General features: G+C 45.0%; 3 protein-coding genes across 3 annotated transcripts; 1 reads left to right on the forward strand and 2 right to left on the reverse strand.

Moving 5' to 3' along the window:
- Window positions 1-1,680: 1,680 nt before the first annotated feature.
- On the reverse strand, window positions 1,681-7,793 carry LOC128709767 (thyrotropin receptor). The gene is made up of 9 exons (XM_053804786.1): window positions 7,123-7,793; window positions 5,312-5,386; window positions 4,776-4,841; window positions 4,631-4,699; window positions 4,485-4,559; window positions 4,292-4,409; window positions 3,383-3,918; window positions 2,111-3,031; window positions 1,681-2,008 (listed from the first exon to the last, which is right to left on the reverse strand). The coding sequence occupies exons 1-9, from the start codon at window positions 7,791-7,793 to the stop codon at window positions 1,681-1,683; spliced, it is 2,859 nt and encodes a 952-aa protein (XP_053660761.1).
- An 8,826-nt stretch (window positions 7,794-16,619) lies between these two features.
- Window positions 16,620-19,904, reverse strand: LOC128709595 (chorion peroxidase-like). The gene is made up of 4 exons (XM_053804601.1): window positions 19,739-19,904; window positions 18,559-19,024; window positions 17,371-18,462; window positions 16,620-17,304 (listed from the first exon to the last, which is right to left on the reverse strand). The coding sequence occupies exons 1-4, from the start codon at window positions 19,902-19,904 to the stop codon at window positions 16,620-16,622; spliced, it is 2,409 nt and encodes an 802-aa protein (XP_053660576.1).
- A 554-nt stretch (window positions 19,905-20,458) lies between these two features.
- On the forward strand, window positions 20,459-22,903 carry LOC128719667 (chorion peroxidase-like). Its single transcript, XM_053813295.1, has 3 exons — window positions 20,459-21,344; window positions 21,420-22,146; window positions 22,210-22,903. The coding sequence occupies exons 1-3, from the start codon at window positions 20,459-20,461 to the stop codon at window positions 22,901-22,903; spliced, it is 2,307 nt and encodes a 768-aa protein (XP_053669270.1).
- Window positions 22,904-24,862: the final 1,959 nt, after the last annotated feature.

Below are 24,862 nucleotides of genomic sequence, written 5' to 3' on the forward strand. Positions count from 1 at the left end.
GCAATGCCGCGGTACTTTCGCCCCTAAAAGCGTTCGATAAAACATTGCGCCAGAATAATTTTACAATTATTGTACCCTGGAAGGGGTGTTTCAAGGAAATCTATCAGAAAAGAAATCTTTTCCTTTTTAATGTTTCAAATAAGCAATTGATGAACTTTAACACAGCAAATTATCTGATAGTGCAGTTCTTACTTTATTGTTTAATAACTTATTCACTTACGAGAAAAACTTAAGACGGGTAGGGTTTGAAAATGAGCTAAATGCCAATGCTCGCTATATTCCCCACTTGCATCCTGGGAAAATTCCATTTTCACCACACCGACAGTTTTTCCTGCTTGGGTTCATTTCTCGATGGTGGAGCTTCCATTTACAGCTTTTCATAAAGCTTTCATATTCCAGTTTAGTACAACGGTTTTAAGCACAAACCAAATTTAAGTTCATCTTGGACTAAAACATACCCAAGTACCAGGCGTCTCCACCGGTTGAAAGCTTTTCTTGGTTGAAAAGTTTTTTGAATGAAATTTCCCAAACTTTCCCAAACAAGTAAAACGAGCAAACTAATTTTCATAAAAGAATCACACAGTTTATACTAATAAATTGATAAAATATTGAAAAAATAAAAGAAGAATATCTTTTTCTCAACATTTTTTTCTTGGTAGGATTCGTCGGTGATTTAATAGTTCACAAACTTTTTGGAATAAAAAATGAAAGGAAAAATGAAACAATTTAAGCTTTGACACGGAGCACTTAAAATACAACCATACCCATGGCCGTACGGTCTTAGTTAAGCATTGTACGTAGATTAAATGGTTCAATTATCAAATGTTTTACTTTCTCTGTCTTTTCAGTGAACCATTTCTCGAAAATTTATGAACATATTGAACGATTAGGATTTTTCTTTACTTCACCAATTCAGTCTCAAAGTGAAGCGATAGTAATATATTTTCATATCAGTACATGTTTGGTTTTACACAAGAATTGTTATGTTTAAAGCAATGGACTAAAACGGTAAAATTGGATATCGCACTTAAAACGTAAGTACCGCGTGCTCAATCTCATTTTCACACACGTTCTGCTGTAATACTGTTACATTAAAACCATCTAGCGATACACATGAATCGGCTGTGAATTTTTCGATGTCGATCTTTCTTTGCTTTACAAATAATTTTTTGTGCTTTTCCCTTATCGCCTCACTTGGCACGAATGGTACATTTGATCATGTCACTAAAGTATTTTACACTCCACCTTACTCGTTTGCTGAGCATGTCTTTTAATAGCAGCCTTTTAAGAGTCCTATAAAAATAGTTACCACTCCGATCAGTTTGAAATATCCGTTTACATGTTTGAGTTTGATTGTTTAAATTCTTATCTACATTCATTTTTTTTCTTTTGCCACATAATTGTTTGGAACACAGCTTACACATCCATACGCACACACATACATACATACACACATATACATATACATACATAGTCGTACATGTAAAGATTTTCTTTCAGTATTTTACTATTGTCCAGCGGTTCGCGGTACGAGTTCAATCAGCTTTGCACGGATAAGCAGCAGACATGCTAATCCTTTCACACTCACGGACTCTAGCGACTAAAAGGGAAAAAGAGATAGAGAGAGAGAGCGAGCACGAGAACAAACTCGCGAGCCACAGCTCAGCAACAACAAACGGCTCAAAGAAATGTTTCGTCCTCCACGCCGCTGGTTCTGGCGTTCGTCCCGTTCGCGTTCGTCCCATTGTTGGCGTTCGCTCCACCGGTCGCCGTCCCATTGGCATTACCGTTCGTGCTCAGCACCACACTGCCGCACGTGATGGTGGTGGTGATCGTGTCCGTGTTGGCGGTGCTGGTAAGGGCCGCCATGCCGGCCGCCGACGTCACTGTCCCGTTGTTGCTGCTGTTGTAGTTCACGGAACCTCGTGCCGGTGCAACCTGGAATGTGTTGGTGGGCATCGAATAGGTCATTTTGTACTGTTGTGCCCGTTGCGTGCAAAGACCGTAGCTGTGCGGAGGGCGAGGAAAGGGATGGTGGGTAGAAAAGAAACAGATAGGGCATTAATGAGGAGCGGGCAAAGCCAAGCTTGGCACGTTGGCGCATACTCACTTTGCGAGCAGGGAAAAGAGATCCTTCCGATACTGGACAGTTAAAATAGCGTAAAGGTACGGGTTGGCACACGAGTTCAGGGGGTAGAAGAATACCAGCAAGATCTTTGACTTGCTAACACCAATCAACGGATAGCCGGCGATCGCCGTTAGCCCGAAGAATGCAATCGGTGCCCAGCAGGCAAAGTTCGTAAATACCAAGAGGGCCATCTTCTTCGCTACTGTCATCTCGCCACTGTGTGCCGTACGAGCTGCCTGTCGCGTTTCCTTGCCAAGTGACAGATAGATCTGCGCGTAGCAGACCACGATCACGACAAAGCCGCACCCATTCACGACCAGCACCGTAAGCAGGTAGGCAATGTCCAAGCTGTCCCGCGCCTCCATCGGCAAACAGATCGAGGTGGACGAATAGTTGCTGATGCCGAACAGGGGCATCGACGCCATCGTGATTGCGTACACCCAGCCGACGACCATGATGTACATGGCCGCTGAGAGTTTGATCCGTCGGTTCAGATAGATCGCATGGGTGATCGCAAACCAACGCTCGAGCGTCACGATCGTGAGCGTAAAGATTGACAAGTGGCTGGCAAAGACTGTCAGAAAGCCGGCCACCTTGCAGCCGACGCCGTACTGCCAATCGAACGCGTAGTTGAAGTATTCGCCCATCGAGTGGGCATCGATCGAAGCTATCAAGAGCAGGTACAGACCCATGCATAGGTCGGCAAATGCGAGATTGCAGATCAGGAATTTTGGCACTGTCAGATCGCTGCGGTTGGAGAACAGTACCACGACTACGGCCACGTTGCCAAATACGGCGAGCAGCACCACCACCCATACAGAGCCCCGCAGCCAATGGGATCCCATGACGTCCTCGCACGGGTTTAATGCGTCTGGCATTGGATAACACTTTACATCCAAGATCCTGTGGACAGCAAAAGGAAATGCATGAGGACATTTGTCATTTTAGAGGATAGTGAACTGCAATAGTAAGCTTCTTGTTTTCAGGAACAATACACAGAGCTTGATTACGAGGTGCGTCTTGTCGCTCCCTTGTGTACAACTGTATGACATACAGTTCCTTTGTTGTATATTGTCTTGCACAACAATACCTCCTGATATTATAAGTAAAAAGCTAAGCGTTTTCCACTCGGAAATTCTGGAATATATAAAGTATCCAACAACACTTCCAACTCTCTCAATGGAACTTCAAACTCTGTGTGGACATAATAATTTCGATTGAAGCTTCTGATAATACCCCCAAAACAGTACTTACATTGGCGTTAAATTACCACACAGTGCCTCCATAGACGAAATTTGTGCAACCGTCTCGTGGAACTCGCCCAACAGCGGATTTTCCGTGTACAGCCCACTGCCCATCGTCTGGTCGCCCGCATCGTCCACCGGATGTCCGGTGATAGGCAGCAGATAATTATCTTCCACAATATCGCCCATCCTTTTGTCCGACAGATCAATACCCTTCGGCAACGGTTCACCTCTAGCCGGCTGCTCGCCGGTTTCGTCGCTCGACGTTAGCCGGGCAAACCAACTGTGAAAGTCCGCCGAACGACGGTTGCGACTGTTTCGCTCCGCTCCACTGTCGGAACCGTCGGCTTCGAGCACGAGTGGCGTTTCAGCACTGGATGGTACCTCCAGCTTGAAGTGTGGCGTTGAGTAGCCGTTCGCGATGCACCGGTGCTGCACCTCGTAGAACTTCTTCAGGTTGCGCTCGTGTGCGTCTGGGTCGTGGCGGGCCGGGAACTTGAACGCACAGCAGTGAAACGAATGCGTCAGGTAGGCGGTCCGCAAGTTCTGCCAGGCAAAAGCAAGTCATAATTTGATGTTACAATGGCGCGACTTCGCAAAGTAGTGTTAAACTCTTGACGGAAGGGTGCAAAGTACTTGGGAAAGGAAGACTTAGCTCACTCGAGTCTGCAAGTCTGCTGCTTCACTCAAGTTTACAACTTTGCATTTGGGGCGTACCACCACGCTCTCGCTGTGTACAAGATTATTCTAGAAGAATGGCCAATAATTTAACTGCCGTTTCATTCAATTGCAACATTCGTCTTCCAGTGATACAATTTAAGATGCTCTACACTGATAAGGACCTTTTCCAATTGCTCGGTTAACTAACGTATAAATAATGAGTTACGATTTTCATGTGTTATTTGTACGTTTTTCTTACCTTGAAGTTGTACACCGATGGAATAGTTTTCAGTGAGTGTGTGTGCTGTATGCGCAGTATTTCCAGCTCTGCTAAACCTTCTGTCGGCAACTCCTCAATAGCAGTCCCGGACAGGTCACTGCAAACAAAGGGACAATCGGAATGTATAGCTTGGTGTTCATGCTGTAGGTAATAGGCGTCGTTCGCCACTTACAGCTCTCTTATGTTACTTATTCCCACGAATGCTTTTTCGTGGATTTCTTTCAACTTGTAGTTCATTTTGATACTCCTGCAAAGAAAAACCAATCAAGAACATATTAGGCTAGCATAGCGTTCCAGATCAGAAGAAACATTACTCACAGTTTAGCTATTTCCGAACCATGGAATGCCGATCCGTGAATCTCCGAGAGGGCATTATTGTCGAGAATTCTGTAAAATGTACCAAAAACCGTTCAAACACTTCCCCTCTTGCACTATAAGCGATGTCTTAATCCCATAAACTTACAGCTCGTCAGTCTTCAGTTGTATCGATCGCTCGTAAATTTCGCGAATTTGATTTCCATCCAAATCACTGCGGGGAGGCAAACACGGCCAGCATTAATACATAAATACATGAACACGATTTCAGTATGCGTGGGAGCGCTTGTACATCAATATGTTACTGACTGAGTGTTGTACCATCGAAAGCGTTAGGGAACATCGAGAACATTTTTATGTTGTCTGAACCGAACAGGCAACACCGATGCGGATGATGATGGTGATGATGATGACGATGATGATGGAAGAGTTCGAGTGATAGGCGATCGCAATAGAAGCGTTCTTAAAATAGTTCCTCTGGACAGCTCCGCTAACCTTGTGACCACATATTGGAAAGTGATGGACCGGGATGAATGGTGATGATGTAGTTTCGTAAAGCAAATCGATGCGTGCTGTTAATGCGTCCCCTTCGCAACATTTTGTACCACAATCAATACACGCATGCAACACAGCGCTCGCGGAAGCATAACAAATTGTTCATGGACGGCACCATGTGCTACTCACACCATATGCATTATTATGTGGTCGGAGAGAACGCGCAGGTCAGGCACTGCGAGCAGTCCGCTGTGTATAATCCTCCTAGTGCCCGAAGGAAAGCCGTTGCCATGGAGTTGTGTAAATTAACAGTGCAGTAAGAGAGAACGAGAGATAAGAGAGTTAATAAATCAGTTTACTTCCGAAGTGCAATGCCAGATAGTATTATGATTCTAACAAACCGTACAACAAAACAAAAACATTGACTCCATCAATTCCTGGCGGTATGAGGGTATTTTTTCAATATAAGTTAATACGCATGGGAAATGATGTTGGGAATTTAATTACCGTATAGTACCGTGGGAAGCATTACACTTTCATAACATTTCGAACCATTCATTCAATCCAGCAGAGTAAAATTCGAAATATTAAAATATTAAAGATGTGTAATTGGGGTTTATGACTTTTCTTCATTTGTATTTATAACTATCATACCTTGTCAGCTAGCAATGCCATTATCATCCATGCTCTATCTACTCTTCTAATGTATTTAATTAGAAATTCAATTTGCTGTTCGTCTAATTAAGTAGGCCATGTCCTTTGTATAATTGTTTCAATTTCATTTCCCAATAAATGATAATCATTTGTTTCGTTTGCTTCTCTTCATTTAATAAATTATAGCAAAAAAATATGTTCTCATTGGTTCGAATTGAGTTCAATTCGGACGTATGACTGATTACTGACATATTGCCTTTGACAGCCTCATTCGTGCCTAGGGCAACAAATAATCCTTCACAATCTGTCCCAATTGGCTCACATGGTTACTGCGATTCAATTGATTTTAGTTACTACAAACGGTCAAACAGTTTGGTTTCTCTTTACGAACATCAAATAAGCTTTTGCATTTATTCACCGGCCTAAAGGATATTATTTATTCTGCAGGTCATTTCAACGAATTTATGCTTGAGTCAGTTCTTGGTATGAACAATATTTATTTACTACACAATAGCTTGTTGGTAAAACTTCTTCATCCAGGTATTTACTAAACAAATAACAAATCTGTGGTTAAAAAATGCTTTTCAGATTTTCTAATATCTAAACGCTTCCAATCTAAAATACGCCATTAGCTATCAATTCTCTCAAACGAGATATTAAACAAGCCATTCTTTCATTTTCATCCCTCTTCTATTCTTCCTTATTTCGAACTCGCGCGGCCAACACCAGGAATTTATCAATTTTAGATTTAAGTCCCAAAAGTTTCAAAGTACAGTATCACAAAAATTGAATTGGTAAGCGAACTGCTGCCCACTGCTCAATCATCAGACATTCGAAAGAAATTGACTTCCAACCTTCCAAAGTACCGCTTGGGTCAGAGCGAACTTCACCTGTGTAGGTTCAGCTTTAAAGTATCAAGTTTTCACACAAAAAATCAAACAAAACAAGCTGCCGCATCGGTTTGTTGTTGTTATACGCCCAAACCGGAGTACGCGCACTGTTTCGTCGGAACTGGTCTCGTCGAAGCAAAGCAGAAGGTCTTGGACGATATTGCTGTTTTGTGGAAATGATATTCAAACCGTACCATCGTTTGTTTAACAAAATGGAAGCAAAACAGGTTTAGTTGCGTAAAACGGCTCATCACAGCTCGCAACACGATGTTCATGCCACAATAATCTTGTTTGATATCCGGAAAACAATAATAAAAAAAATATTGTTTCGAACCCATTGTTGGTGTTCCGCTCCTGCTTCTTAAAGCAATAAAACATGCTTTTGTTTTGCGTGTCGCTTCAAAACGAATCCTTTGGAACGCACCTCAACGCAGCTCACAATTTCATAATACTTACAGCGTTTTCAGCTTCATCGAAATGCCTTCAAACACATCCGCGGGCAGAAATTCGAGTTTCGGTGCGTGTGCAATGTAGAGCGTACGGAGGTGGCGCAACCGGGAGAAGGCGGCCGGTTCGATGCGATGAAATTCCCGCAGGTAGATGAAGAACAGATCCTGCAACGTGTCCGCGTACACCGTCAGCGCGTTGGTACGCAATCGCTTGATGCCGACCTTTTCCAGCGTCAGCCGCTGCATGCCGGTCAGCTTCTGCGGCACGCGCACAATCGATTGTCCGAGGCAGCGGCACTGCACCTCGCCCAACGCTTCCTCGGTCGAATTCCAGCAGCGACATTGGCCCCGTTTCAGCTCGATTACCGGCACGGTGCCCGTTTCCAGTCCGTCCGCTGCCGACTCTTCCCGGGGCGGCTGCCGGCTGGTGGTGCCGTTGCCCACGTCCAGCAGCATTGACGCATTGTTGGCGTCTCCGGTTCCGTCCGGCATCACCGACACCAACCGGCCGCCGGCCGGAATGATCACATTGGCGTGCGTAGTAACCGCAACACTTGCGCTGGTATCCACCGCCACCAGCAGTTGACTTCCTGCCAGCAGGATACCAACGGACCACACGAACCACACACCCACCGTACGGTGATACTGTCTCCCGGCACGGTCAAAGCTAACTGTCATTATTTTCTTTTCGCTTTCAAAATAGCTCCGAGTGCCGGAAGTTGGCGAACGTTTGCTTTCCGCTACTGTGCACTGCGTGTGCTCACTTTCACCTTGCGGGTCGTCACCCAATGTTGCGGTCACGCACCCAACCTCATGGGGTTTGTAAGGCGGAAATCAGCAAACATTGCCAAACAACGGTGCGGCAACCACAAGCAGGAACAAAGCACCGGCACACACTGAAGCGGACGGTTGATCGAAGGCAATCGTTCACGTGATTTCGTTCTCAAACACACCGACCAGCAAGCCGGCCGTCTGTCGATAAGTTTGCGCGTTTACACCAGCGTCGAACCAGAAGCGGTCAAATTTGATTGTCATATTTTTTGTCGTCGTGCTGTTACACCGGCACACACCGGCAGGGACCCGATCCGAAACTTTCGCGCACGTTCGTTCCAGTTGTGATACCTGTAGGGTTGAGACAGGGAGTAGAGAAGAAGGACAATTTAATACCAAAATATTTTTGCTCAACTTCCAACGCCAGAAGTTTTCGTTGAAAAGAATGCAATGTTTTAAAAGTGGTTTGGCGCCAAGCAAGCGAAATCAAACAATAGTACTGCTTGAACTTAAACCTAAGTTAATCCAATTGCCTGATGAACATGAATCAGTCTCCAGTGCTTTTGCCTTCCATCAGTCACAGAAAGGTTTACGCTTAACCGTACAAGCGTTCCTTCGAGCTTCGAGCCACAGATAACAACGCTGGCTGCAACTAATGAAAAAAGTATTTCCATCAAGCTCAATCTTATGTTCCCCCGAAAAATGGAGGCCACCTTTGGTCTGGTGGTGGTGGGATTATTGTGCTGCCAGATTTGCGTTGCCCTTCGTATTTGGGACCAAAACCTTGATGAGGGTTTATCCTTTCCAGTCTCACATTCTTCTGTAGCGTACATAAACATTCTGCTGGAATTCATGGAACAATATAACGCTCAAATTAAATTTATTGCGTGAGCAAAATAAATTAACTATTCATGCATGGGGCGAGCTTTACCATAAGGAGAAAATATGTTTACCAACTCCAATAAGAAACACATTGCTATTATTAGCTTGGACATTGCTTAGGACTAAGGTTAGAGGAATGTCTTGTAATTCTGCGTCTATTTCAACAAGAGTGATTACAACAGTTTGTACTGTTCGAGGTGATACTTAATAATTAAAATAATCCTCTTATACTTAACAAATAACTCTATGTACAGTGAAAGGTCCTTGAGCTTTGGAAAGGAAACTTTTTCTCCCGCACACATGCTCGAGGCAACTTATATTAATTGAGCGTGAGCCACAAATTTCCCTCACACTGTCACAGCTTTGTTAGGTGCGGTAATGCCATTAATTACACTGTCTTACGGGAAACGTATCCGTATTCCCGGTAAAGATCGCTACGTTTTTTCTGCGAAATTCGCCCTCAATCTTCAAGAACAAGAATGTTCCAAATTAACGCACAATTCTGGGTTACCCGACGCTTGATCCTTCTGCTGAGATTGACTTTCTATGAGAGGACACCACGGTTTTTGTTATCATGAATAAACATAAATGCTCCTAATGGCCGCTGAAACTTGAGCCGATCGAGTACTCACGATGAAGATAAATCTCATTAACGCGTCTTAACCGCGAAACGAGCAACGTTCGTGGCTGTTGGAGTTTAAAAATGAGGAAATAGGAAAAGATCCTCAAAATTCTCTTCGATACCAACAAAAAATCTCTGCGTGAAGCAAAAAATAACTCACCACAACTGAACCAACACTTGAAAACCGAAGGTTAAAAACATGTTCGTAATTATGTTTTCTCTTTATCGACAGCATATTTAAAGCCTTCCAAGAGCGGTTACAGAAACTCCTAGAATCGATAAAAAAAGCACACACTTTCCTCCGCATTTTTCGTGATGCATGAGAAGAAAAGGTTCAGAGGTAAGTTTTTGCTCATTTGCTGGCCTCTTCGCACGTGCCACTCGTGAAGGGTTGCAGCGCTCGATGGCTCGTAAATTTTACTGCCCAGCTGTCGGTGTAACTCCACCGTCACAGCATGGTTCCAATATACCCTGAACCTTAAGGCCCCCCAAAAACCGATACGTCCGAGTAGCATCTTCCAATAAAAAATAAACGCTTCTTATCGAAGAGCCGAGCGGTTGGATGGAATGCGATAGCTCTAGTGCGTCTAGTCGGTGCAATTATGCCTGACCGATACACCGTAGCACGTCATCATTATGATTCCTTTTTCGTGGGCCACCTTTTACAGCGCCTCCGATTGTAGCTCTTACTGGATTGTCAGTATAGATTGTCTGTAGCTTATCGGCAAGTTAGTATCCACTGTCTGTTATTATCGTCTCTTCGGTAATGTCTTTCCCTTCCAGCGTTTGCCCTCATTCAAGAAAACAACCATACGACGCACTATGCGGAATGAGGATTGCTCCGTCGAAAGGTATTCTCATTTTCTGACTTTCAACCAGGTGTTTCCATAAGTTTCCGAACAAAAAACGGAAGACATTTACCTTCGGCAGTCATCTCGGTATCTTTTCACATTAATGCAAATTGCTGCTGTGCTTCATGAAACGTACTGTAATTGACTATTTTCCCCATGAGTTCCCATTGTCTGGGATTGATAATTGAAAATTTCATTCATCTGCAAACGCTCTTCCGGAAATTGTGCTTCAGTAAGCCATAAGGTCCATACCTCTCAGGGACCAGTCCGTTTTTCATTGCGATCCTTGCGCCAAGGATTATTTCCAGTCCAACTCATTTTGAAATGACGGTTTTTTTGTTTGGCAGAGCAGAGGAAAGATAGTGACGTGAGAAATCATCAAAAAGCTATGAATAATGCGTTTATTATAAGGGCATCCTAATAGGGGTGCAAACATGGCAGATCTGTCTGTGCTTGTCAGATAAGTATGTGCAGTGTTAACGAGTTTGCGCACTACAAAGCCAAGGGAAAGGTAAAAGGTGGTAAAATACCGGTATAGGGTTAATGATTTTAAATGGTATTGGGGCTCTGTGCAACGACCCAATCTCGCACGTGAGCTTATGACTCCCCCCTGGGGTGGGTGAAATTTTAATATGTATTTCACACATAGATACCGTTGTAAAGCTTCACTACAATTAACACATTAATTTGTTGAAGCCATTGCAGTTCAAAGCGCGATCGGAATTGATTTCAGACCGAAACCGAAACAAGGCACTTTAAAAATAACAGCAATTAATGTTCGTTTGAAGTAATCTCTAACGCGGTAGCTTGAGTTTCGTGTGAAAATGTCAAACGGTGTTAATTTTTTTTCCAAGATTTCATTTACTAAATGTACGAATGTCACCTCTTTGTCACACATTGTCAATTCTGAACTCATTTACCTTTTGGGAAAATGGGGATTTCGTTCGTAGAATACAAATGTGGCGGTTACTTCTAAATTAATTGATTTTGCACATGGAGCTAAGGATTACAAAATTTACATGTCATACATTGAAGTGTTCGTGGAGCAAAACCTATCAATTACAATAGATTAAATTAATTTTATTTTCCAATTGTTTATTACGTTTACATTCCACTATGTATTTCTGGAGGACACTCCGTTAAGATCGCGATGCCCACAGCTCAGCGCAGTGTCCCATCTGCACACTCTCAATCGTTTACCACACATTTGCATACATTTACATGCAATTTCCCACGATTGCTTCCAGATAAATGCAAAATTCTCCGTAAGTATTTCAGGAACAATGGATCAGCTCCATTAAGCTGTTAAAGAAACCAACGCTACCAAATACGTAGCACGTAAGCTGAGGGTGTTAGATGTAACCATAATTGGAGACAGCGGTACCATGAATACATTTGAGCAAGTGTCCCCATTTCATCATCTCATTTACTACTGATTGCATATCCTTCACGGCCTTCATCAAATTTGCAGTCGCACTCGGTTTTTCGTGTTATTGTCGGTCGGACGATCCTTTACCAGAACGGGGCTTTGCATTGCAAATGATATGTTTGACGATTTCTGTTCCCGGATATGTAGTCGTTCTTGGCGTAATTGTCAAAAGTTGTGAAATTTGATATTATTATTGCTAAATGTTCCATCCCAAAACATTATCTAACTTTACTGTAGACCCTTATTGTAATAAAATTCTGACCCAACTTACCTTTGAATGCTACAGTCAATGTGTTGTCCATCAGATCGCGCCTGCTATGGTTGCGCGAAACATAATAAAATACCTTCAAATTACACCAAACCATTCGAATATTTTTTCCCCGTCTTCAAGTGGCTCGTGTTTCGCGGTGTTCCGCACCGCTTTGGCAGACGATTTGCAACCGCAAACCTTAAATTAGATCATGATCGCACGATACGAGCAAACAAACCAGAGCGGACAGTCTGAGACTGTGTTTGCTTTGGCTGTGTCGAAGGACAAATGTTCCGCCAACACAAGCCTGATATCACGGGCACTATCACGGCTTAAGCACACGCAAAACTCACATTTACACCCTTGTACATCGCTGGAACCACACTTGCTGGATGCCACAGACAGACAGATGCGGAACAATAGGCGCAGAGCGAGCTGCTGCTCGCGAAGACTGCCCCGGAGGAAATATATGTGATTTTTTATTCAATTTCATCTATCCGCTGGCACTGTAAATTAGCATCGGGGTGATAATTTTGTTCAGTCCCGTACCAACCACTCGCACGCTTTACCGGCAACGCAGCCCGTATCCAACCGGAGGGGTCTCACCAGAGCCCAACAGCCGTTTGGGACGTGTGCTGGCAGTGGAAACCTTGTACATTACTACAAATGCACAAGTGCCACAGACAGCCAAATGCTCGCACGAAAAATACACTGAAGTCGAGCTGATCCTACAGCAGCATCATTGCAGCAGAACTACCAAGGCTTCGGCCAAATCGCCCAATGAGGGTTAACTGAACCACCTTATTACACACTCAGGCTACGGGCCTCGTTACACCATATTCCACCACACAACTTCATTAATTAAGCCCGCCAATTGATATTGGCCACCCTAGCGCCCTGCTAGTTGAGAGCTGCCGGTTTCAAACAATTATCGCACAACAGTGAAACTCTATACCCGCACCCGGACACAATGACAAACACGGCCAGAACGCGAGTCACCCGAAGACCGGCACTGTTGCGGGGAAAGCCGGAACCGTTAGCAATCCGTTGTACACCTTATGGGTGCTTGGCTCGACTGTCGGAGTGGACCAGGAAAATTCCGTCCGGGTGCGAAGTCCCGAGCAAACTAACTGACAAACATCATCCGCAGCAGCCAAACCGACCAGCACTGAACGCAACATCGAATGCGCGACACGAACGGTAATTCGGGGACGGTGTGTTCATCTCGATCGGAATGAACTTATGCTGCTGTAGTAGATGCGTGAGGGTATTTTCTGTCCGTTTCTTAGTACATTTGCTGAATTGCAGCTTGTTTTTGCAGTGGAAAAATTTTGCATTTACATTCATGTTTTATTAATTTCCTTTGATAATTATTAATTAGGTTTCAATCTACTGAGCAGCGACACAACTTGTACCAATGCGATAAGAACGAAATCCGATTAGGCAACCGTCGGTCTGTGACGTGTAAGAAGATTTAAGTACATGACAACCAGCTTCTGAATAAGTTTCTATTTTGCACCGTCCCTTCTTCAATCCCGAAATGACCAAACAACATTCGCTATGGGGACTTTGTGTGTGTGTGTATTTTTCGCGTGCAATAGAGAAAAAACACCTTCATACACACCCACTCCGCTGTTTTGTTTGCAATTGAAATGTACATCACTTTTCATTTGCCCGTTTTGTACGAAATTGATCGCACGTAAACATCCAATTGACGTATGTTTACCTTACCGATACCGGAATCAAATCATTAGGATAGAATTCACAGGAGAATCGACCATCAAAGCATCCTCAGATACATGCGGTCGACAAGTTACACCGGCTATTGGGCGGAATTCTCGCCACCGAAAGAGGCCGGAAGGTTCGAGGAAGGCAAAAGATGTTGCATTTGTGAGGTTCAAAAAATTATGCGAAAAATCAATACGTCAACTGGTGGTTTTCTGAAAGTGGATTTGAGTGGAGATGTGAAATACCCTTGGAGAATTACCTAAACTTTGCGTTTGACGGTGTGTTCGGAGGGTCACGTAGAATGGGCGTTGAATAATTCTTAAAAACATGGAAGTTATTTGGCAATTTTCTCGTAATGTGTTCAGCTTTCCCCACCCCTCATTAGGTTGGACCTTGTGTATGAGTATTTAAATTATTTTTTTTATATTTTTAGTTAATTTAAATTTATTAAATGTGTCTTAAATTTTCCATAGTTGCATAGTCTGTTTATTGTAGACTACCATGTAATATGTCATTAATTTGAGCTAAAAATGTGTTTCCAATGTTGTTCCAATTAAACAAAAAACCTACCAATCCATAGGCAATCACATTCATGAAATATTTCCTGGAAGAATATTTGTAACCTGCCAATCACATTTTACCGAACCAATACAGCGTACAAGACAAGATGTACCTATCTTCAATACCTGAGTACAATTTCACCATACAAATGTCGGAACGGAACGTCAATGTTTCTTACTGAGTCCCTTGTTTTTCATTTGTACAATCGTGTCCGCAGCATTTTGCACAGTTCCGGCAAAAGGTATTCTCGTGGCTAAAAATATGATATTCATGCCAGCGACAGAAGCAACGTAAACTAGTTTGGGCTGGTTTCGAAAAGCGTGGATTCCCTCGTAGGTGCATCAATTAGCGAAATTCAATACATTATCCATTCCAGCTGTCGATACTATCAATGTGCCAGATTGCCAACGGACAAACATACAGCCACATGCTTAATGTGTATGGAGGCGCGCGTTCCGCCCAACTCACGCTCGTCAACTCTAACTCTGCGGCATATCATCCAAACACACGCACACACACGCAGGCAACGGTCAAGTAAAGCGAATGTGTAAAATCTGCTGCTGCTGAGAAATAATTAACAACAACACGGTTCGAAGCCAATCCGAGTGCTGGAATGTTTGGCCGAAATGCTCTCCAAAATCTACCGCAATTAAAGGCGCGAACCCGCAACCGTTGTTTGTGTTCGGTGATGCGTGATTTTTTTCCATCACTATGGATTACCTCCAGCTACATTTTCGGGTGTCCACCATAGCTCTCCCATAGACGTTGAAAGAGGTATTTCTTTTGTTTATTGTTGTTGGACACCGCTTGCTCTGGATTAAGCGGCTGAGTTCGTGAAAATGTACTGCATTAAAGATGAAAGCAGCGGTATGCTGCTAGTCTCATCCAGGTTGGTCCGCCACCCACCTTGCAATCCGCTTGTGTTCTTCACAACGTGAGACAGGTGTCAACGGAACTGGAAAACAACGGTGTTCATCCCGAAGCGTTCGACACGCAGCTTCGTCGGGCAGCACGAATGTTCGGATGAACGTTGGTTCTGCTGCGTGCGTAACGTGCGTAGTACATAGTGGAAAGGTATGTGTTATCTACCTTCATGGCCACTTGTTGCTCATCGTAAAACGGAGGGTACTTTCATTACATTCGTTATACAGACGTATGCGTGCTGCACTTGCACCAATGGACTGCATTTCAGTTAGGAATGCACCTTTTGCTATGGTTACCTCATTATATGTACTAGACAACGGTCAGGCCTACTGAACTTCAAGCCTCCAAAAATACATGGTCCACAACTTCCTATACAGGAAACGTTCGCTTTAACAGAAGTTCAACGTTAAACAGATTTTGCCACCCTAAAGCCAGAGAACAAAGCGTTGTCGGAAACACAGGAAATGCTGGAGACCTTTCTGTGTTCTGTTTTTTTCTTTCTTGCAAATACCGAGCCCGGGCAAAGCAAACCATTTCCGAGAGCAAACAGAACACGGCCGCCCGCGCACTGGCCCGTTCCCGATGTGTTTCGACTGCTTGGGCACGCGATGCAGAACCCGTCCACTTGTTCCACCGCGAAGCGCGCCAAATGCAAACATTACCCTTTTTGCAACAAGCACAAACACACACCATGGAGAGCCGGCGCCGATTTACGATACACCCTGCGCTGGGTGAAAGATAAATAATATTTGACTTCAAGATTCGTGACTTTCAGCAGTAAAACTAATGATGGGCCCGGGAACAGAGCGCCATAATGAGATGAGGATAATGATAAAGATGACCTACCAATCTGTCTATCAAATAAGTGCTTGGAAATTAGCATTAGCGTCTTAGGTGAAATGTGATTTTTGTGCTGATTCACTATTTATGAATTGATGGAATTGATCGACAGCAACAAAATTGACCGAATTTCGAGTGGGTGTTTTCTGAAAATATCTTACAACAGGATAACAGAAAATGCTTATCATTGCAGTTGATGTTAAGTTTATTTTTGGAATTGAAAATAAACCTTTCACGTCCTATTCCGCCCAAGTTCGGGAAGAATTGTGCAGTTTGATTGGCATTGTTTCACAAACTTGTTCACAAACAATGCCACTAATTCGTAGAAACCTCTTTCATCCCACCTCAGACATTTTAATTTAATTCTGCTTCAGTTTAATTAGTGTTGCAAGAATTATATTCCATTCCAAGATACTTTGTTAAGCTGATTTACTAACAAAACTATACTGAACCGCCGTTTGCGGTTTGTTTATGCAATACTAGATAAACAACATTCAGATAGAAAAAAACTATGAATTCCAACGAATGAAACGAAATGCACTATATTTCAAACAATATAGCAAAAACGAGCACATGCACAGCAAACGCAATAAAACAAATCATACATCATGCGGAAACGTACTCAAGCGCCAACGCAAAACATAAACTAATCCCTCCACCAGCTCAGATCCAGCCTGGGAATGTCGTGAGCTGTACAATCCACGGCCCGATTACCATCGTGCGGTAGGCCGAACGCATCCGGCAACACGTGCATCCGATGAGGATCGCCGGCGTTGGCACACACCAACGAAGCCATGGTCACGCGCTGAATTTCCTTCAGCTGCGGTAGCGTAAAGTGGCCCGGATTGGTGTCCGGACCGTTGCTGTAAAAGTACCGATCACCACGCTGGAACTTTGAGAACTGATCCGCAATCAGCTCGGCAAACGTGTCCCCAACCACACCACCCTCAACCGGTGGCTCTAGCACACCGCCCACGTACAGATCCACATCGTCCGGGTGGGAGTAGAGCGAGCGCAGCTTGTGGCCCGCCTCGGTTCCAAAGTCGTCGAACGAACGGGTATCCACTTTGCCTCCCAGCCGCCGATAGTCATTGTAGGGCCGGACGGCATGATCCCGGCCTCGCTGAATGTTGATGGCGGCCAGATCGACGCCGTACTGTTTGCCCGGTTTCACGTTCAGGAAGTGTGTCAAACTGGTGGAAAACAGCTCATCCACGGACTGCATCGATTGGTGCTGCAGTGCCTCAAGAAGATCATCGTAGAAGTGTCGCTCGCGGAATCGCGTTGGATTGAGGAAGGTGCGCCACGTGTCGACCGATCCGTCATGTAGTCTGAAAGTAGCGTTTTCGAAGGAGTTATGAAGAAATTTCTTGTCTTGGTGGTAACTCTTCACTTACTCCAGCTTCGAAGGTACAGTAGAGTGACCGAACCGGAATGCTGCCACAGTAAACTCGCTCGATACGGAAGGATTCGTGTGGGGGTTGTAGAACTCGCTGTATGTTCCATGGTCGGCCAAATGCAAGCGATACAGAGATGTATACCGAGGTCCGATAACTTTGGGCAGATATTCGCCAAAAGCAATATGCTGCAGCTGGGCGATGACTATGCGACGACACTCCTGGAACAATGTACCATCGCTCCAGTGTGGATTCAGTTTCTGGAGAAGTCGTGCCAGTCGGTTGTGTTCGCGCAGGAACAGTGTGTGGACAGCAACGAGCGAGATCAGTTGATTTGAACGGCCATCTCCTGTTAGAAAGCACATTTCTGCTCCCGGATCACATGTCTCCTTTGAGCGATCGGGCGGTGGCAGCTCGTTGTGAAAACGTCTATGGTACAGTGACTTCAAACGTCCACCTTCGTGAGCCCGAAGCTCGTGGGCCTGCTTGTTGCTCGTGCCATATATAGCCGAGCCATCGATGAAGTGACTTACTCCGGACAACTGCCTACCATGACCTACGGCGTCACAGTCCCGCATCGGGGCCACGGCCGTACGCATGAAGTGCATACAGCGCACACCGTGCTGAGAATAGAAATCGTCCCCGCTGGACACCGGAATTGGCATGCATCCGGGTGGTGCATTCTTCACCCGTCCAGATCCATCCTCCGTGCAGCACTTCGCCTTTGCTTCGATCGCTTTATTGCGCGAGAAATCGTGCGCCAGGAACTGTCCAAACTGCATGAACAGTACGTTTCGGGTCGCGTGTGGATGATGCAGATCGGCAAACAGCGTGGAAGATAATTTGCGAGCCGACGGTAGGTAACGACCGGTGTAGGAGACAATGCGTGGCGCCCAGATGCCATCACCGTACGCCGGTGGAAGTAAACGCTCCATCGGATACCCTGCCGAACCCCAAAGACTTCCGCCCGGTTCGACGTTATTGCAACGTCCGTCAAAGCGCCGGTAGCGGGAGTGGCCCTTTTCGCACGGAGGCCCCACCAGGCAGCGCTTCGGACGTTCAACTTCCCCTGCTACCGCGGTACCATTGGAGCTGCCGAAAGGGAGAAAAAAAAATGGAGAAAAAGAATTCAATCAAATCGCTGCACTACGCTGTCATCTGCCAACACTATGCAACGATCTCATTTACATCCGTTGAAGGGCCTGCCATGTCAGCACCTCCTGCAGCCCATCCCGTACCAGCTCCGGTGAGAGGACATCGTCCGGCAAGGGCACTCCACCGTGAAAGTTTACGTCCGGAGACACGTCTTCGAGCACGTTGCCATCGGTGAAGAATTTTTGCATCTCTTGTGATGCAATTTTTTCAGCATCTCGCAAAAGTTGCTCGTGCGCGTGGTGTGACATTTTCGACAGTAAGGATGTTTCATTGGTCACGCTTTCAACAAGCGGAGTCGACGGACAGCAAATGCCATTAAATTCTCCATTCAGTAGCGTGCATCGACGCCAAACCGAACGTTCCCAGCGACGTTCGGTTGGTGGGCGAAGGTGCGGTGGACGCGATAGGTACCGGACGATGGACATTCGATCGACTTCCGGACATTGCAACAAACGCACACAGGAACTTTCCGGTGGGCAGGGGAGCGTCGTGTGAGTCGCTGTTGTGCAGGAGAGAAAAAAAGAAGCTAATGAATTGATATTATAAAGAGCTATTTAATTAACGGAAATTGAGTTGCAGACAATGTACATAGGCAGCGTACATAATTTATGTTATCAATTCTATTTAAAAACACCCTTCAATAGGTTGGGTGTTTTGAAGGCAATTATCGAGCTTATTAATTAGTGATTTCTTGTTTTTTCATCGTTTTGAGATCATTATTACTTCCTGAATTTTAACTGGATAGTACTTCGTATTTCAATATTTAATTAAGTTCTTTTCATGTAAAATTCTACATCGTTACAAAATAAAATATTACAAAGGTATTTTTTAGCGATTTCTCAAACAACTTTGTTCAATGACTTTAACGAAAACATGTTACCAGCACGAAAATAGGATACAATAATACGAAATATTTAGGCAATTGCCAAACACACGGTCATTGCACCATTCTATCGAACCACCAACACACGCACGCGTGTTCGTACAAACATCTTCTACAAGGCACGTGCTACTGTCCTTTGCTGTACAGCGCACTAGATTTTTGTCCGGAGTAAATGCTGTACCGGCTACGAGATTATCTAAATTTATCTCAGCTGCCAGCCAGAGCAAACACTATTTCCAGCCAGCTAACAAATCGCCAGCTGCCGCAGCAATCAGTTGATTTTTGCAAGTAAATAATCTGCTTCCATACCCAGCCAACAGCTTTACTCACCGTTTGCGTTGGCCTGGGTGTATAAATCATTCGCACCCATACCATCGATCGCTGCCAGTGTTTCGGAAATGCAAAGCACTATCGCTGCCCAGAGTGGCACTGTACAGTGCTTCATTTTTCGCTGGCTCGCCCCTGCACCTTTGTTGACGGATGGTCGAACAAACATGATAAAATTAAAGTTACGAAAAAACACCACTAACAAGTAAAACCATTAATTGGGGTACAATAAAAAACGGTGGACAGCGCCAACCACAGGACCATTAAAATAGATCGCCAGCACGGTTGATTGGCCTGCTGAAACGAGACTGAAGACTATGAGCCTTAGTGGAATGATTGCTATCTCGCTCTAGTAGGTATAGTCGGAACTTCAGAGTCGGAGCATTACCTCCTTGGAAAAACATCGAATCAACTAGTGTCAGACGGTACACATTTATTTATTACGTAAAAAAAAATGAGAAATTATTAAAAATAAAATAAAATAATTATTTAATTAATATTTGTCTTGTTACTAATGACGAATGGACTAATTCTAATGCTACTAATGACGGATTTATTTAAAATCGGAAACTTGCTCTTATCAATCGCATAATCTGTCACTTTGAGATACTGCGTTGCTTTGCTTCCGGCCAATGCAAGGAGTAGCACACTTCCGGTTATCATTTAGAGCCAGTGCAGTGACCACTCTCGCCAGGAACGCACCGTTCCCGTACATCGGACACGATGCAAACCGAAAGTGTGCTTTCGTTTTTAGTGATAATTTTAATACACCACTTCGCAACCGTGCAAACGATCGACGTTGTAGAACGATCGTCATCCGGGTTCGCTCACCACTGTGCATCGTCGAACGAAAGATGCATGTTACGGGTGATGTGTGATGTGGAGCCACGTGCACGCGACCAACTCGTATCATGTCTTACGGCTGATGGGCTTGAAGGATTGTGTTGCCGCGTCAAGGGTGAATCTAGGCGTAGGAAACGTTCGCTACCCGTCGAACTCGCGGAGGAACTGTTTAACAATGCCGTGGGAGATGGACATCGTGTCTACACGCGCAAGCTGGCAAACATCGATCGTTACCGGGAGGTTATGACGAGCGATGCCTCAAAGGAGTCGCTGGCGCGCCAATTCCACGGTACACCTTTCCTCCGTGAACTGACCGTCGATGATCAGGCAGCATACGAAGACATATTCGTAGCACGGGCCTTTGCCGATGCGCTTAACCTCACCGTGGAGGAGCGACTCGATCTTGATGGGATAAGCCTGAAGAATGCGCCACGGCGTAAGCGATGTCTTCCGCCAAGATCCTGTGATCCACACGCTAGATACCGTTCGTTCGATGGTTCCTGCAACAATCCTGTTCCGTCGCGTACTAGCTGGGGTGCGGCCGGTTATCCATTCGAGCGTTTACTACCACCGGCATATGAAGATGGTGTATGGGCTCCGAGATTACATTCGAGAGTATCCGGACGTCCTCTTGCCAGTGCGCGGGATATTTCGGTAGCGGTTTTTCCGGATGAAGATCGTCGCGATCGCAAGCACAATCTAATGTTGGTGATATTCGGACAGTTTATGTCGCACGATTTTACACGCAGCGCCAGTGTGCAAATGGGTAAGTCTTCCGCACGTTAGTGCTTAGCTGCAGGAAGTATTTAAAGCTGAACTCTTGATGCTTATCCAACTACAGGAAAGGAAGAAATTCAATGCTGCAATGAGGATCACTCGGGAGCCTTGCACGGTGATCAGGCTCACTTCGCCTGTATGCCAATCGCCGTCAGTCCGTCCGATCCCTTCTACTCTCGCTTCGGCATCAGATGTCTGAACTTTGTGCGACTATCGCTCGTTCGGCATGGAAAGTGCAAGTTGGGATATGGTAAGCAGTTGAACAAAATCACTCACTTCATCGATGGTTCCACTGTGTACGGTTCGAGTGATGCAATCGCCGCTTCCTTGCGTGCATTCAATGGCGGGCGTTTGTTGAATAGCTTCCCGTCGGACGAAGAACTTCTTCCGTTCAGCAGAAAACGGTCCTCCTGTGAACCGTGGGCCGAAGCATGCTTCCGCTCCGGTGACGATCGAACGAACCAAATCGTTTCGCTTACGTCAATACATACTCTGTTCCTGAGGGAGCACAACCGAGTTGCAACACGGTTGGCGGCACTGAACCGCCACTGGGATGATGAACAGCTGTACCAAGAGGCTCGTCGGATCGTTGGGGCAGAATTGCAGAGAATTCTCTACAACGAGTATCTGCCTGCTATCGTTGGCCGTAACAAGGCTCGCCAGTATGGGTTGCTTGATGGTCACAAAGGACATACGGACTTCTACAGCCCCGATGTGAAACCCGTCGTCTTCAACGAACTTTCCGGCGCAGCGTTCCGATTTGGCCATTCTACCGTTGATGGAGCATTTTTGTAAGAATTGATTATTGGTTTAGATTCTGTTTCTTGGATTTCATTGCCGTTAACTCCCAACAGAATTCAACATCGTCATCGCCGTTCGGAGTTGGTTCCAATTCAGGAAGTTTTCCTCAACCCATCCCGCCTGCTGGAACGATCGTTTTTCGACGATTTTCTCTTCTCGCTCGTGGATCAACCGCAGCAACAAGTGGACAATTCCATCACGTTTGGGCTGACGAGGTTACTGTTTGCGGGGCGCAACCCGTTCGGATCGGATCTAGCCTCATTGAACATACAGCGGGGCCGCGATCATGCCCTTCGTCCGTACAACGACTATCGCAAATGGGCAGGTTTGGGACGGGTCACTAGCTTCGAACAGTTTGGCCCGGTCGGTGCACGGTTGGCCAGCGTGTACGACTCGCCAGATGATGTGGATCTGTGGGTGGGTGGATTGCTGGAACCTCCGGCGCAGGATGGTGCAATATTTGGCGAAACGTTTGCCACCATCATCAGTGAGCAGTTTGCACGACTTAAGTTTGGCGATCGGTACTACTATACTAACGGGCCGAGGCACAATCCGGGATATTTTACCGGCGATCAGTTGAACGAATTGAACAAAATGACGCTCGCGTCAGTCATCTGTGCGAACATCGACCATCCGGAAGGGTTTTCGGTACCGTCGAATTCTTTCAAACAGCCGAGCGAACATAATCCACCCGTTCCATGCCATGCGATGCTTTCGATGGATCTGACTGCCTGGAGCAGTCACTAGTGGTGGTGTTGTTTTTTTACGTACTATTTGTAGTATGAGCGGTCTATTTATGTAGTTTCGTGTTTTAATTGTGTTTATTTAACACTGTTGTAATTTGTCGTGTTTGTTTAAATAAAAATGTGCCAGTAAAGCACAAAATGTTATCGAAAAGCATACGATTTACAGACTATTTCTTTGCGGGGTACTATAGGAATCATGTAAATTTGTTGATAAGAATACATAATTTTTCATTAATTGCGGAAACCATTTTCGATGTTTTACGAATGCTCCGAATATGTAACGGTCTTTTTAAATGATTCGAAATATAAAGAATTGAACTGTGTGTTACAAACGGTCAGAAGATTGAATGCCGTTTATGTCCAGTCGCGTTCAATACTTCAGTTCATGAAATGTTGCGATCTGCGCCGTCCGCTTAATTTCACGAGCAGACTGAAAGCGCAGAAGGGGTTTGTGATTGTCCAGCAGAGCAAACTTAAAAATAACGTTAATCATTTAAACAAATCGTGAATTGAACAGTGCGTAGATGGAAGTTGGTGGATAAGTGAGTTTGCTTAAAGTGTTTGCTAATAAAATCGTCATCGTTTGGAAGGGTTTTTGGCAGTGTTTTTAGCATTGTGTTGCGTTGATCCATCATCAACCTGTAGGGGTTGTTCTGTTGATACGGAAGCATTCCATTAAGCGAATTATCATTCTACGTACGCAATTGAAAAAGGTGTTGTAAATGTAAAGTGCAACACAGCTGCATCACATTGTGTCCAATTTCGGGGTGAAAAGGTTACGATTTGGGGTGTAAAACAGTGAAAACAGCTTTCGCAAAATCGATGTCACCCGTGGCAACTGCAGCGGATTGGCATTAGCTTCAGTGTTGGTGACGATGGCGCTGCGAATGTGTGCGTACCATCGCATCCTTCCGTGAAGGAAACATACGCGCGTGCTGTGTACGTCGGACGGTGCTGGTAGTAGTGGTGTTGTTTGCACGGGGTACGGCCGCGAGTCGATGGATTCCGTTTACATTCCCGTGTATTGTTGTTTCCACACAGCGCAGAACACCCGAGCCACAAGACCAAGGTGTGCCACGACGGAAAGCGCCGTTTTGTTTATCGCGTGGTGATCAATGCCGATTGCAGTAAATGTGCTGAAAAGTGCATTTTAATCTTCACTTTCTGCGCGCAGTGCATACAAAACGTGTGAGGAGAAGCTGTAGGAATGCTTTTTTGATGTGCCGTAAGTGATCGTGTGTAGAGAGAGAAAAAATGTAATGAAAAGCTGCATTTTCTGCGACGTAAAGAGTAATTGTGTGTGTGTGTGTATTTACATGAAGAAAAAAATTGTTACTAGTGCAGAGCATCGCAAGTGAAACAAAAATTGGTTAAGAATTGAAAGAAATTCCGCATCTTCATTTCTCGTTGGTCGCCTGAAGGTGAACAGCTCGCTCAACGTCTACTGTGATCTCGCTGGATAAAGAGCTTGCTTGTTTGTCGTTGCTAGACAAGTGTGATCAATCATCTCCCGCACGGTGACGATCGTTGTGGCTGTGTGTTGGTAGTGCTGCCACTGTGTTGGAGAATCCGTCGCGAGCTGGTAATTTACATTCCATCGCACATTCCAGCCGTCAATGCCATCTCTCGTAGCCGTGGAGCATTATCTAACAGGTAAACACATTAACTATGCACTCTGATCTGAAGAATCCAGCCAGGCCAAAGTCATCTAGGTCATGGCAGAATGTACCGCATCGAATCGTCGAAACTCCTTCGAAACATTGTAAATATTGCTGGCTTAAAATCACTTCACCTCATCGCCCCTCGGCATGGCCTTGCTCAAGGGGAGCTTAATTCTATTCCAAATATCGATATTATGAACGTGTGACAAGGAGGAAAACAGCACACGCACAGGTTGCAAACAGGTTTTTGAACTTTGTTTCGGACAAACTTCAAGCTCATATATTGCGACCGGTGATGG

Source organism: Anopheles marshallii, chromosome 2, assembly GCF_943734725.1.
Source record: "Anopheles marshallii chromosome 2, idAnoMarsDA_429_01, whole genome shotgun sequence".
Lineage (NCBI taxonomy): Eukaryota > Metazoa > Arthropoda > Insecta > Diptera > Culicidae > Anopheles > Anopheles marshallii.

Bases quoted from the DNA above. Each gene is read 5' to 3' on its own strand.
- LOC128709767 (XM_053804786.1), bottom strand. From the start codon at position 7,793: ATGACAGTTAGCTTTGACCGTGCCGGGAGACAGTATCACCGTACGGTG. The intron at 4,410-4,484 runs GTAAGTGGCGAA...CTTTGTTTGCAG, and splicing joins ATAAGTAACATAAGAGAGCT to TGACCTGTCCGGGACTGCTA. The intron at 3,919-4,291 runs GTAAGAAAAACG...TTTGCCTGGCAG, and splicing joins CATCGGTGTACAACTTCAAG to AACTTGCGGACCGCCTACCT.
- LOC128709595 (XM_053804601.1), bottom strand. From the start codon at position 19,904: ATGTTTGTTCGACCATCCGTCAACAAAGGTGCAGGGGCGAGCCAGCGA. The intron at 18,463-18,558 runs GTAAATGAGATC...CCCTTTCGGCAG, and splicing joins TGGCAGGCCCTTCAACGGAT to CTCCAATGGTACCGCGGTAG. The intron at 17,305-17,370 runs GTAAGTGAAGAG...CGCTACTTTCAG, and splicing joins ACTGTACCTTCGAAGCTGGA to ACTACATGACGGATCGGTCG.
- LOC128719667 (XM_053813295.1), top strand. From the start codon at position 20,459: ATGCAAACCGAAAGTGTGCTTTCGTTTTTAGTGATAATTTTAATACAC. The intron at 21,345-21,419 runs GTAAGTCTTCCG...ATCCAACTACAG, and splicing joins CAGCGCCAGTGTGCAAATGG to GAAAGGAAGAAATTCAATGC. The intron at 22,147-22,209 runs GTAAGAATTGAT...AACTCCCAACAG, and splicing joins ACCGTTGATGGAGCATTTTT to AATTCAACATCGTCATCGCC.